Below are 14526 nucleotides of genomic sequence, written 5' to 3' on the forward strand. Positions count from 1 at the left end.
GTGTGTGTGTGTGTGTGCGAGAGAGAGAGAGAGAGAGAGAGAGAGAGAGAGAGAGAGAGAGAGAGAGACAGAGACACACACAGAGAGATAGAGACAAAGTCCCTTTCTCTGTCTCTCTGCCTCCCTCTGTCTGTCTCCGTCTCTCTCTCTCTGTCTCTTTGTCTCTTTTTGTCTCTCTGTCTATGTCTCTCTCTGTCTCTGTGTCTCTCTGTCTCTCTCTCTTTCTCTCTCTCTCTCTCCCCTCTCCCTCCCTCCTCAGCCTTTTCTAGGGCTAAATGCCATTAATTAGGCTGGGGCGGCCTCTAGTGATCACAGGCTGAAATAGCCCAGTCTATTAACCACTGCTGATGGGGAGAGACACTACTTTTGTGTCACAGAACATAGTGTCAGAACTGGGACAGACCTTAGAGATCGTCTGGTTCCAACTCTCCAATTTTACAGATGAAGAAACCGAGGCTTACAGATATGAAGTCATTTGCTCAAGGTGCCACATCTAGGTAGTGGCAGTGGTAGGAGGGACACAGATTTTGAGGAAGCAAGGTTGTGCAGTAAATAGAATGTTGGACCTAGAGTCCAGAAGAATGGAATTCAAATTCAGCCTCAGACACTTAGCAGTTGTGTGACCCTGGCAAGTCATTTAATCTCTGTCTACCTCAGTTTCTGCATGTGTGAATAAGGGTGATAATAGCACCTGTTTCCAAGGATTGTTGTGAGAATAAAATGACATATTTTAAGGGGCTTTGAGAACCTTAAGGCTCTATTTAAATGCTCGCTAGCTTCATCCTCATCATCATCATTGTCACCATCATCTTTTGGTCCTCGCCCTTTCGTTTTACAGATGAAGAAACTGAGACTTCAAGCTATGAAGTGACTTGTCCAAGTCACACTGCTAGTTGGTGGCACAGCTGGGACCCTTGTCTAGTGCTTTTCACTACAATAAGCTGATTACTCTCTAGGGCAAGTGATAAGTGACTTTCTTAAGGTCACAGATTAAAGTGGGGCAAAGGTCAGGGTTGAAGCTCATCTATGGGACCAGCAGCATTCAGGAGTCAGGGATATGAGCTATTCATGACAAGAAGATGAACTAATCCCACAGAAAGAGAGGAAAGCTAAGAGCCAAGAAGGACTTATGCAAGACTTCTGGGCCACCCAGACCTAGTCACCAAGGGAGGGTTAGGGTAGGGGGAGAGAGAAAGCACATGACTTAATGACTCAGTAAATAGGGGATGTGCGTTGTGGACATTAGCAAGGCACCCATAATCAGAAGGTTGGATATGCTAATTAAAGAATCGTTTAGGAATTTGTAAAAGCTCAGGGAGAGGTTGGCTACCCTATGCCTTAGTCCCCCTTTCCCCCTCATAGCTGAGATTAGAACGCCACTAGATTTGGGTCTGAACCACAATGGGCCTCAGCTTGAAGCTACCCCTCAATAATGATTTTACGGCATCAGATTTTACGGTACAGATTAAAATCGTACCCAGGTCTAGGTTGGCAATTAAAGTTTTCAGTCTGAGGCTCAGGATAAAGGACAATATCCTGTAAGGGGGCAGGAGCCTGGGCTGGACTCCACCTGACAGGACCGAAGGGTTACCTGTGCTTCCCCTCTAAAGATGTCGCACCATTCGGACCTCAGGATAATGGTATAGAGACGCTCCTGTGTACTTCTGTTCTCATATGCGATTGATTGCCTGCTGTATTTGGCAATTTCCATTGTCCTTCATACAGTCATTTCTTCACAGATCTCATCGTGCCCCTAAAAGGTATGCTCCAGTACAGGAAGAGGCTGAATTACCATCTCCTAGGGCTCCTGTGGGTGTTGGGCAGAGACTACGAGCTTTGGTTCTAGGTTTCTGGTCCCAGGAATGCCATCTTCAGATTCCTTGTGAGGTCTTTCACAACTAGAAGTGAATGGACATTTGGAACTAATGATAATTAGTCCTTACTGTGCGAGCCTCTTGCACATGATACAGTACCCAAGTAGATATCAATGAGAGACCAGCCCAGGGAGCAATCCAGCATTTGCCTGATGGTTTAAAGAGAAGCCTACCCTTTCAGTGTCTTCCTAGGGACTACACGCTTGCCCAGCTGTGGACATTCTGCTCAGTGGTCTAACAGTGCTAATGGTTTGCCTAGTGCACTCAGATGATGCTATCCCACCCGACTCAATAAAATGTAACTCAGGGAACCCAATGTTGTATCACTTGTGAAGTTCCCTTGTCCCACCTAACACAGAAAATCAGGCTAGAAGAAAAAAAACTATTGTCTGGATCCTGTAGATGGAACCATCTTTTTTTTTAATTAGGAATCATCATCATCTCTAATTTTCCACACATCAAAGGGAGAACAACAGGTGAAACTGAACACATTACATACTATACATGACACACATAGAAAAAATTAAATTATTAAATAGAGTGTTTCAGGTCTCTGCTAGGCCTCATGGAAAATTCAGGGATTTCCTGTTTCCCAACCAGAGCAGGGAGATGGGCTCAGCTGTGGTGCTCAGCTAGCCTTAGTTCCAGTGCTTAAGGGTGATAAACCGTTTGACTTTGTTTCAGGAGGGCCTGAAACCATCCCACTACCTTTTAGAAGACATCCGTGTTTATGAGAAACTCTCATCTCCTTACTTCTCCAGTAGACAAGAAACCCAATACGACCCCTTTCATTTTCCAAGGGAAGTAACATCCAAAATATATCATTTCTGTCTTTTCTCTAATTCCCAAGACGCCCACAATCTCACTTGCTTATTTTTCCAAAGGAGACAACAAAATCATCCCACTTATTTTTCTTCCACACTTAAAAAATGATCTGCTACTTTTTTCTCTGATCCCATCATTCTAAGTTGCCCTCACAAGGTGATGAGGGTGGAGGAGGGGAGGAGGAGCAGGGAGATGATTCATCGATACGAAATCATTATAGAATGTCTACCAGACTTTTCCTATACTTGACACCAGAAGATGCAGGAAAGCTTTTTTCTTGCTGTTGATAACTCTATTCACCCAAAGCCTAGTGTCTATAAGATCATATTATGTTCATGATTAGGCCTTTGGACCTGGCCCTTCTTAGTCATCTTCTGAGGCCCATCCAAACAGATTAAGTGGTAATGTCTTGACTGACCCCTATAGCCCTCACAGGCCCTGGTGGTCCAAGGAAGGAGGGGCTCTTCCTTCAATTTGGGGGGAAAGTGGGCTAGAAATTAAGGTGCACAGAGATCCACAAAGAGCAGTTCACTTTTAGTGATTAGTCCTCACATTCTGGGGGTACATCCTACTCATAGCTTGTAGCACCCCATGTACAGAATAGACACAGTAATATCCAGTGATGCAGGCACTAAGATTCAGGCCAAGAAGTCATTCAAGTTAAGGAGTGTAAACAAAACTAACAAAACACACTCTACAATCAACTTTTTTTAGGTCATCATCAACTTCTTCTTCAGTAACCCAACCTAGATACATGCTCAGGAGACCTTAGAACGAAATCAACCTCTTCATTTTAAATATAAAGAAACTGAGGTTCACGTGACTTGACCAAGCTCACACAGGTAGTAATTTCTAGAATCAGAATTTGAAACCACATTCTCGGATCACAAATCCAATTCTCTTTCCACCGTACCACACTCATGCTACCCTATGGTTAGTTCTGTTTCAGGAGGCAATGTGGCATGGGAGAAGGGAGGGACAGGATTGGAATGGAGACCGGGGCATTAATTTTAAGCAGATATTTAACTCCTTGTGAGACACTGGGCCTAGTCACAATCTCTGTAGGCCTTAATTTTGTCCTCTATCAAATTAGAACAAACAGATGAGATTGATATCTAAGGTTCTTTCCAGTTCTAACATCCTATGGAAGGTGTTAATCTCATTCATTAATTTAATGCTGAAACACACACGCACACATGCACGTGCACACACATGCATATGCACACACACGCATGTGCACACACACACAAACACACCTTCAAGTCCTTAAAAAAAGACAAACCTCTTCCTTATCTACAGGTCTTCTCCGCATTTTTTTTTTGTGTATGTGTGGCTAGGTTGTAAAATCTTTGAAGGAAGCAGATTCTCTCTTATAGCATACATAAGGCAGGACATTGATTCATTAAAAGTTATCAGCACTACTGTGCTAAAGACTTTAAAAGATACAGAATTCCACCCTAGAAGAACTCGTGGTCTAGCACTGGAACACCTGCCATGCTCAGTATTTGCAGAGTAACATTTCTCCTTGGTCATCCTCTTGCCTCTTCTATTTTGCAATGAATTCCCTTGCCTTTCCAAGACCCCACTGTCTGGTCCAAACTCTGCCTCTCACCTACCACACATCCAAGATCTCTTTTATCCAGAGGCCATTGTAGACTTCCTTCCTGGTCATCTCTGCTGGATTTGCTCACAATCAGCAAGTTCAAAATTGATTACCACCCACTAAGAATTTCTAGTCATTTCCTTTTTCATTAATGGGGAAAGCTTTTTATGGACACACACACACACACACACACACACACACACACACACACACACACACACGGCTGTGGATATTGAGTGCCGGTGATGGTAACAAATGATTCCCTAACAGAAAATGGGAAAGTTGTAAACAGGAAATGAAATTAAATGGCCAAAATCAAAAGTTCATAGTTTGGCTCCCTCGCCCCACAAGAGGAACATAAAGGACTAGCTTTTTCCCTCCAATGTATAACTTCTGACTCCAGCCAGTTCGGTGTTCACATTGCCCCATGAACACATCAAGAGTAGTCTCATTTTGTGACTTCATATTAAAGGTTTTCCTCTGCCCATCCAAGGTCTGCTTATCTTTGGAGGCCAAACTGAAGTGTCCCCTCCTCCACGAAGTCTTCCCTGACCACAGGAGGATTCACTGATCTCCCTCCTCTCAGCTCCTATAGCCCGGTGAAGAGAAATGCATCATCTTTTCTCATCCTCTGCTTGCATTTCCAAAATTACTTATAAAATGTAAGGTAAACCCCTTGGGCACCAAGGTCTGATGGCTTCATCTCTACCCCTCAAGTGCTCAGTAGAGGTGGTAATTCATTTATTTTTGGACATGTTAGCCTTTGGCAGAAAGAAGCCTAACTCTATCCCCATACCACTTTTAGTTCAAATGGATAGCTGACCTGGTTAACCTCTGTCCAGAACTGAACCAGATGAAAGGAGCACTGACTTTGGAGTTACAGAACTTAGGCTCAAACCTCCCTCTGTAACTATTACTCAAGTGACTTTAGACAAGTCAGTTTCCCTCTCTTATTCCTATTTCCTCATTTGTAAAAGGTGCAGGTTAGTTGTTCAGTCATGTCTGACTTCGGGATCCCATTTGGGGTTTTCTTGGCAGAAATAGTGGAGTGGTTTGACATTTCCTCCTCCAGCTCCTTTTACAGATGAGGAAACTGAGGCAAACAGGGTGAAGTGACTTGCCCAGGGTGACCTAGCTAGTGTCTGAAGCCAGATTTGAACTCGGGTTTTCCTGACTCCCAGCCCAGTGCTCCATCTACTGTGCTGTCTAGCTGCCTGTGCATGTTAGACTAGATCGCATTAAAAGTCTCTTCTGGCTCTAAATTCTACGGTCACATCTTTCAGGGGTTAAACTATTTAGTCTGCTTTCAAAAGTACATTTCAGATTTGATGCATCCACATGATACTAGAAATACTCATCTTTCAGTCCATCCTAGCAACATAGTTCTGTTTCTTGGTCCATGTAATAAAAGTCTATGGGAAAGTCATGGAATTTCACAGAATTTAAGAGCTGGGAAGGACCTTGGAGGCCATGTTTTGCCACCAATACATAACAAGAATTTTCTTACCAGATTCCTGACAAGTAGATATCCAGCATTTTTCCTGAAGACTTCCAATGTGTGTTGGGAGCAAGGATTGGGGGTGGGAGGTGGAGGGAGAGGAGGAAGAAACTATCCTTATATCATTCTGAGTCCTATTGAGGATTCGTGATGATTCAGACATCGTATAGGGGCATTTCATAGAGTAGAAAGACAATTTTAAGTAAACGGCACACCCCAAGATGTCTTTTGCAATATAAAACTTGCATATTTCATCCATTCTAATAAATCAATTAAGTAATCTACAATATATACCACCCTCAGAAGTAATACAAGGATTTCTTTCCCAGTATTCTACAATTCATATTTTTTCACTAATGTGACAGGATTTACCACCACCCCACCCCCCAAGCCTTCCCTTACTTAATTTGTTATTTGGACTTGCAAGTGTTTCAGCATCACATTCACTGGCCTTCCTACCTTGTAACAGAGAATGCCTTTCCCTTGCCCTGTGACCCAGTCCATAAATATGGCAACTAAGGTGTGTCATAAGCTTTTCCATCTGAATAGCACACCATCTTTCACACATCAAAACATCTCAATTGTATTGCTCATAAGTATATTCGATCACCTAAAAAAGTCAGGTTATGTGGTTAGTATGTGCCTAACCTAGTGCTTAATAACTGTAAGCAACAGATACTTTATTAAGAAATTAGAAATATGTTATTCCATCACTCCAGTGAGTAAGGTCACAAGACTTGGAAGTCCTTTCCTGCAGGAGGCCAAAAGGTGTCTGCAGCTTTCCTCTGTTCCCTAGCAATGATGAGCGGTTCTTTGCTGCTCCACATCCTAAGGTCCTTGTATATTGTCAACAGGTTGAGTTGAGCAGTTGCACAATCACCTATACTCTCTTAATTGACCCAAGATATAGAATTATGCATTCATAACATGGGTCTCCTATCTCATGGGAACATGCAAATAAGAGGAAATTGGAGTGGAGTAAAGTGAAAGGGTGATCTTGGATATCTGGATTGCCTAGAGATCCCCATGATCCATTAATTTAGTGATATGGTGAAGAAAACTATGTGATAAAGCATTGTAGACTCAGGGGCCCCCATACGGAACCAAACATTGCTCATGGTTCTTGAAAGGGTTGGTACCGTACTCAGACAGAATGGACTTTTCAGCATGACATCCTTCCAAGTGTCACCAGGTTGTTTTAAATAAATAAAGGCTGTCAAGAGGATGAGAAAGATGAGAATTGCAGTGTGAAAGCCACATAGGCATCTCTTCCATGCGATGAATGCCACACTACAGAAGAGAGGAGAACCAAAGGGAGAAACTACATCTCCTGGGCCTCGGCAAGTTGTTGACTCCCACTGGCCGGGACTCTGTTCTGGCCAGGAGATGAGATCCAACGGAGGTCGTGGATGGACCTTACTGTCCACTGCATGAGCTCCTGCAGCACCTTCAAGCCCCACAGTTTCTTTTCCAAGAAGGTTCGGGGACCACCACCATCTGGCATCTTGTCGGTCTCTTGACATGGGGCCTGATGTCCCAGCAGTGCCATCAGCTCCTCTATCTCGTAAGCAAAGGCAGACACTTGGAGCAGGAGCCTGTGGATGTTCTGGTGGAAATCTCTTTCTGTGGGGGTGAACTGTACCTTCTGGTCCTCCAGGACTTTAGTCAGGAGCCTATGGAAGGTACGATAAGCTTGGAGATTTTCTTGTAGCCTTTCTGCTTCTGTCAGCTCATTCCATCGGTCAGTGCTGGCTGTTGGTACACCATCCACAAAATCCAGGTCGATATTCTTGTTCAGACCCTGATATTCAACCTGGGCAAGGGTAGGGAGGAAATATAGGGAAGCATTCAATCTTCTAAGCATAAGTATGCCCTTAAACCCGAAAAGAAAAAGTCTGTCTTGATAATAGATACCATTTGGGATAGAAATTAAAAGGAGGAAGTCCTCTATCTAGAAAGCCAGAGCCTATCTGTGCTCGTGAAGGTGGTGCCAGGGCAGGTGGTGCCAGGGCTCCTCAGAGGATATGATTAGGGGAATGGGAAAGTCCCTGAAGTCACAGAGAACAACGCGTCACATGAGCTGTTTTCACACGGATGACTTGAGAGGTTGTTCAGATTCTCCCTACTTAGGAACCTGCACAGCTTCTCAGGGATTTAGTACGTCCAGCTCTTCATTTAATCTCCTAGGGAGCCCTTCCTACAGCTAAATACTGGTTTGTTTGTTTAAGGGGGTGGGAGGCAGGGAGAGATGTGTAAGGCTTCAGCGTGCTAAGTCCATGACCAAACAAGAGAGGGATGTGCACTATCATCATTTGGGGGAGTCTGACTTGCTAACCTTTTTTAATTTCGTGCAGCTTTTTTCCAAATTAAGAAAAGCCACTCTTTCGCCTCATTCTACATATAGAAGACATTTAAAAATGCAACTGGAAAAAATGAACTTTAAAAACAAGGCTAAATTTGGAAGGCGTAAGCCACACCCCGGTACTTTATGTAAAATGCATTCACATCAATTCACAAAAAAGTTGGAAGAGGCACTTGTATCATCACACCTAGAGTTCTCAGGCCATTTCTTATTGGATAAGTCTCCTAAACAATTCTGAATTCACGGTAGGAGTAGGGGGACGGAGGAGAGAGAGGACATGATACAATGAAAAAAAACCCAATAGATTTGAAGTCAAAGAACCAAGGTTCAGACTCCCAAACTTGCCACTGCGTTACCTTCTGGCAAGTCTGCGGCTTGCTGGCCTTATCGTAAAATGAGGAGTTTCAACGATGTCTAAGGTCCCTTTCAAATAGGAAGTCTATGATCCTATCAATTAAGATCTTGGGTGAATTGAATCTCCTGTGACGTTTTCAGTTCCCCGTAGCTGCCTAGGCATATATCCCTAGAAGGATAAGAGGAAGAAATATTGTTCCCCTCACTTTTACATTCCCAGACATCTAGGTGTTAGGAAGAGGGTGGAAAAGGGCATTAAAAAGGAACACAGGAGAGGAATAACCCTTTAAGAAGGCATCCTCATTTACATCTCCTTTCCCTCAGAGCGCTGGCAGTCTCCATCCCTGCCTATTCATCACCTCAATAATCCCTGCCCCCCCTCCAAATCAGACCTGAACAAACCCTAGATACCAAGACTTCTAGATAAACCAATAAACTTTAAAACCACGGTTTGCATTGTTTTCTGATGTTCAGTTCAGTTTTTTGTTTTTTTAAACAGGCAGTGACCATGTTTTTCCTAACTGCACTTAGTAGTGTTTCAAGTTCTCAGTAACTGTGATGAGAAACAGAGACAACAGTAGCTGGTGTGGAAAGGAGCAATTCATTTCAGTTGGATACTTACGTAAGACTCCAGGAGGGAATTCAAGTCTGAACGGATCTTCCTTGCTAGCCAGATGGAACGGGTGCAGAGGTTCCGGCGGTGGGGGGTTAGCGGGGTGTGCTCTGTGAAAGCCATCCCTTTTAGCCGCAGTCTTCAGAAAACGGTGACCGAGTTTAGGGGTTACATCCGCATGAGCTGTGTCTGCAACCGAAGAGGTCTTTGCTCAGCTCGAATAACTACAGAGCCTTCTTAGCTTCTGGGAGTTGTTGCGGGGGTGGGGGGGGGCTTCCCCCAATCGTACACACAAAAACAACAAAGTCCTTCTGGTTCTGAGGTGGCAGCACATTCCTAGATACAGATTTCAGTCCCTACAGAATTAACAAAGGGCACTTTTTACCCCATCAGCCTTTTTCTCTGCCTTTGTCGTTGCTCCCTCCCAAAGAACTGCATGGCATACTGTTTTCCTGTTACTGTTCTCCCTTTTCACTTAGCAACAAAGTCATGATCACTGGAATCCTCTAAGGAAACTCCCGCCTGATGTAATTTATTTTATATAGATAGTTTATTTCATCAGAGGATTGTGTAGTTTTTCCAGCCTCAGTTTTTGTTTTAACACTCCTCAAAGAAACCAAGTTTCATTTTGAAATGGGCCATTCTTCACATACAACTCCTGAGTTTAGTTATCTTTAAAACCTAAGATTTAAATCCATTTTGGATACGAATCAATCAGAAGATGAGTCTGTGAATCTCTACCCTGTGGCCTTCACTGTAGCTTCTAAAGCACAAGGATCCTTTCAACATTGCTTGATAACATACTTCTAAGGCAGCTGCTGAAATAAGGAAAAGTAGTCTTGTTATTAAAGGTATTTCCTCCAGGTCCTTAGTGTTATCAGGGAGATGTGAATTTATCATGTGTGTGCACACGTGTTGACACTGGACACCATCATCTACTAGTCAGCTAAAGAATATGAAGTTTAAAGTCTGATTTCCAAATGAAATTCCACACCATCCACTCTAGGTCTAACCTTGCTTGGCATCATGCCAAAGGATCAGTACAAAATTGGCCAATTCACCAGGACAAGACCTCAACAGTTGGTCAGCAGCATCTGTTTCTCCTTATTGGCAAAGAAGATCATTTTTAGCTGAGATGTAATACAGATGCAGGGAGATGAGGAAGTGAAGGTAGTTACCATAACAGATAGCTCTCCCTGTGCTTAAGGCTTAGACCCTCAAATATATGACAGAAGCAGCATCGGGATCTTCCTTCCAATGCTTCCACATGGGGCTCCCAACCATAATGAAATATACTTCACCCATGCCCCTGGAAGTTTGACGATCCAAGGGGATTTCCTATAGTATTCTGGGCTATCAGCAAGCGTTAACAATCAAAAACCAAGATTCCAGTCAGAACCGAAGATTTAACAGTGACTCCCCCACGCAGCCAATAATCACTACTGTCCCAATCTCCACTCCCACTGCCACCCGAATGTTCTAACTTCTGTCAAGTTACTGCCTTCAACTTGATATAACCTTTTACCCCTGGGATCACTGCAACCCCATACAACCAAGGAAGACAAGTTGCTTCCATGAAGACAACTTTTATTTTTCTTCTTTATACATTTATTTTCATTATGCTTTACCTAGATTAAGAGAAAACAACAGAGTTGAAAAGCAGAGTATCCCTTTTATTGTAATTTTTTTACATAACTTTTCCAACCTAGGTTCAGTTAAGTACCTGTCTCTCCCATTCAATTGAGAAGGGTCCTGCGTATCTCAACAGGCAGAAAGAGAGGTCTTTGAGAAATAAAATATTTTAAATTGATCCATTACTGCTTTTTCCTTGAATACTACATCTGGGAGGAGGAAAGAGGACAAAGAAGGAGAAGGGGAAACATGTTTGTCCAATGCCTTGGGACCAGTTGTGTCCCTTCTATTCTTTGCCCCATGCAGGTGCAGAACTGGTACAGGTACTTCCACACCCTAAAAGCCCAGTTCCTCATGGCCAGTCACCACATCCAAACCTCTATCTGAACCCCATTTTAAGATGGTGCCTCAACCATATGAAAATGATTACAAGATCTCTCTCTTAACAAGGAGAAAACACAGCTCCCTGCTCGACTTGCAGCCTCACGTCAACCAGTCATCTGCTTCTGAGGTGCAGTGCAATGTGACGTGTCCATTCAAGAGGAGAGCACAGGGCTAAAATAGACACAATTTAAATATAACAGAATTGGATTGTTTCTGGACCAGGGGTAGATGTGCATGTAAGGCTCCTTGGAAGTGCACTTAAGTCAACTTTAAGGAGAGAGGGGATGGAGGAGAAAACATAAAGGGGGAGGATGCAAGATATTAGTCTACTTAAAAAAGAGAACAGGAAATCAACTCCCAATTCCATATCATGTGTTTTTCCCCAAATGTTCCCAAAAGGAAAAATAAAATAAAGCCCAGGAAAAATACAAAGTTTATTGCAAACTACTACAATAATTTAATTGAAGCAAACTGCATGCATGCGAGTGGTGGCAGAGAAATGGACAAGGAATGAGAGAAGTAGGAAGTTTCTAAGTGTTAGAACTAGTCAGTTGGGAGGTGAATCTGACACCGCTCTCTCCCTTTCCTCAGACAAGCTACGTGTGGAGTTTGCTTCTGGTGGGGTGGCAGTGGTATCTGTGCAGACACTAACCACTACAATTGAAATATATTGGGAAAAAGCAATGGGCTAAAAACAGATGAGGGGTGGAATGGATGCTAGCCAACGGTAGAGCCAATGTAGACTGGGCCTTCACCTGGGTGGCCCCATTTGATCAGGTTTCATGGCCTTTTCAAACGTTCCCAGCATACCAAGTCAACTGGCCACCCCCTAGGGCTTGAAGGGAAGCATATTCCCCATCGGACCCCATCCTCATCCCCTTTTACTCTCTACCCCCACAGTCAAGGGCCTGCAGATCCAAGAAACAATGGGGCATTTGAGACTTTGTCTACTGTGGGAGCTCCCTTCCCCATTCTCCTGGCAGGCCTGTTCTGGAACAAACGGCAAAGTCAAGCTTCCTTCAAAGATGGCATTTTGGTTCCATCCTTTTCTTCAAAGGGGTGGGAGGAAGGTGGGAGAGAAGGGAGAAGGAAAAAAAAAAAAGAAAAATCAAGATAGAAAATGGAAAACCTTTGTATTTTTAGTGTTCATGAAAAACAGTTGTTCCTCACCTTTTCCAACAAGCCTTCTTTTCCTATTTCTCACAAGGGTTAGAGCAGGCCTTCATACCCTAACACTTGAGATCACACAATAAAGCCTTTCTCAAGGACAACCACTGCCCTTCTTATGCTCTAAAAATAAGACTGGACAGGCAGTCTTTTGAAGGTTAAAGTTATACCAGACACTATTCCATAAAGCAGCATACCCCTGGATAGTACTTAGGGTACACAATTTTGTTAGAAGGGACAATGGAGGACCCTCTTCCCCCTGCCCCTAGATTCCAGTTCAAAATGACAGGTAAGTTGACTGTATCCCTACATCTGTTATAGCCTCACTCTTTCGAAGAAAGGGCAAAACCATCAGAGAGCAACAGAGCTGGGTACTTTTTTATGTAATCAAACCACAAGATGCCATGCTTTGCCCCCTCAAGTGGCAGTGTCTTGAGAGGGCACTGAAATGAAGCAGACAATGACAAAGCGATGATTAGCATAGCTATAATAGATGAGAATAAATGACCTAAGAATGTGTAAGGGAAAGAAGACAGACTTAAAAGATTCTTGTTTCTGCAGTTCATACCCTGAAACAGCCCTTCTCTCAAAAACACTAAAGCTCATTGCTCTAGAAATCCAAAGAGGGCACTAATTTTCATCAAGCCTTTCACCCTTCCCTGAAATGATCACTAGGCTATTGTAGTGATTCTCTGAGTGCTGAGGACCAGCTCTTCCTAGAGGCCACTAAAAAAACTATGATTTGGGGGGGCTGGCTATATATCTCATACCTTACAGTCTTGCCTCCAAAAGTACCTATTGTGGGAAGGATCCCAGGTCAGAACAGTTCACTTTCCTAGCCCCACAAAAAAATAACAACAAAAAATCAGACCTTTTGTCAATAAATAAGAAATTGTGTTTCCACAACACAAAAACACATATGTTCAAAGTGCAAATTTCTGTCATCAGTCTGGGACTCTTGTCTCTCTCCAACATGGAGCTCTGTTTTCCAGTCAGAGAATGTATAGAGGGCAGCCCCCTCCCTCTCCAGAAAACCTGCTGCCAAGCAAGTGAGCACCACTGAGAGCCATATGGAAGTGTTGGGAAGAAAGGGGAGGGAGGTGGAGATTCCCACGCAGCCTTTCTTTCAAAAGCTCAGTGGGAAATGAAAGGAGATGGGGATGAAGGATGTGGGCTGTTGGACAGCTCACCCTGAGGACGGGCCCTAAAGTGCCAAGGTAAGCTCCGAATCCAGGGGAATACAATAATGTGACGCTGACTACTGCAAAAGGGAAGAAAGAAGAATGACAGGGCTGCAGTAGAGGAGGAGGTAAGATTGAGAGGACAGGAATCTGTTAAATGAGTAAGAAGCCAAGCACATCAAAATGACAGTCTAGGAAAGGAACAGGTGGGGGAAGAGGTCTGCCAAAGGTCAGGAAGTCTGTCTGGCTTGAATTAGGTGTGAGGATTTCCCTCACTTTGCTTTGAGAGTTTCTTCTGTTTCTCACTGGCGAAAGCAGCATTACTTTCATAAAGAGGCCGATGGCGGAAGGATGGAAGGAAAGGGGGTGTGCTATGTTCCACACTGGGAGGAGCAGGCCCTTCAGTTACTTTTACTAGTATTTTAAATCTGTTTTAACTTTGTAATTTTTTTTTCCATTTTTTCCTTTTTTTAAATACAAAGTCTTAATTGTTCCAATGCCCCCTACGGTCCAGTAGAGTCTGAATCTTCAATCAGAACCTCTGTCGTGGCCCCGAGAATTTCCGTGTTCATGACCAGCCCTTCTGTGCCTCCACTGCTGCCACTTCCCACAAAGATCTTTCCATCTGCCATCAGGCTCACCCGCTCTGCCCCGCTGCAGAAAGCCTTGGGCATCCCTTCTGAATCTAGCAGGAGGCACTCTGCAGGGGCCGAGTTCCCCAAGGGCTCTGGAAGAAGGGGAAGGCCCTGGGCATCAGTGGGTTGCGCCAGGGACTCTGGGTTAGTGCCCAGGATATCTGTGCTGGTGATCAGGGCTCCAGCATTGGCAGCCAGAGCTTCAGCAATCAGCACCTCTGGGTGGCTTTTTGCTTTGTGGGCCACCACGCTGTCCTTCTTCTCAAACTTCTTGCCACAAATATTGCAAGAAAACTGGTAGAAGGAATCTGCATCATGCTTCTTCATGTGCCAGTTGAGGGAAGCCTTCTGCCTACAGGTGAATCCACAGATCTCACACCTAAGCAGAGAAGCATGAG

General features: G+C 43.8%; 2 protein-coding genes across 4 annotated transcripts in view; both read right to left on the reverse strand.

The window, feature by feature from the left end:
- Positions 1 to 7121: 7121 nt before the first annotated feature.
- CNTF (ciliary neurotrophic factor) lies at positions 7122 to 9252 on the reverse strand. The gene is made up of 2 exons (XM_036762451.1): positions 9139 to 9252; positions 7122 to 7613 (listed from the first exon to the last, which is right to left on the reverse strand). Exons 1-2 carry the CDS (start codon positions 9250 to 9252, stop codon positions 7122 to 7124), a joined length of 606 nt encoding a protein of 201 aa, XP_036618346.1.
- Positions 9253 to 10781: 1529 nt separating this feature from the next.
- The window catches only part of ZFP91 (ZFP91 zinc finger protein, atypical E3 ubiquitin ligase), a 36555-nt gene continuing 32810 nt past the window's right edge, over positions 10782 to 14526 (reverse strand). For all 3 annotated transcript variants that reach the window (XM_036763034.1, XM_036763033.1, XM_036763036.1), the window contains one exon: positions 10782 to 14507. In XM_036763034.1, the coding sequence (XP_036618929.1) occupies positions 13997 to 14507 (511 nt within the window). In that variant the 3' untranslated portion in view covers positions 10782 to 13996. The remainder of the gene's footprint in view (positions 14508 to 14526) is intronic.

Source organism: Trichosurus vulpecula, chromosome 6, assembly GCF_011100635.1.
Source record: "Trichosurus vulpecula isolate mTriVul1 chromosome 6, mTriVul1.pri, whole genome shotgun sequence".
Lineage (NCBI taxonomy): Eukaryota > Metazoa > Chordata > Mammalia > Diprotodontia > Phalangeridae > Trichosurus > Trichosurus vulpecula.

What these genes read in the sequence shown, in the direction of transcription:
- CNTF (XM_036762451.1), bottom strand. Translation starts at nt 9,252, where the DNA reads ATGGCTTTCACAGAGCACACCCCGCTAACCCCCCACCGCCGGAACCTC. An exon ending in ATTCCCTCCTGGAGTCTTAC is followed by an intron (nt 7,614 to 9,138) that starts GTAAGTATCCAA and finishes ACCCTTGCCCAG; the next exon opens with GTTGAATATCAGGGTCTGAA.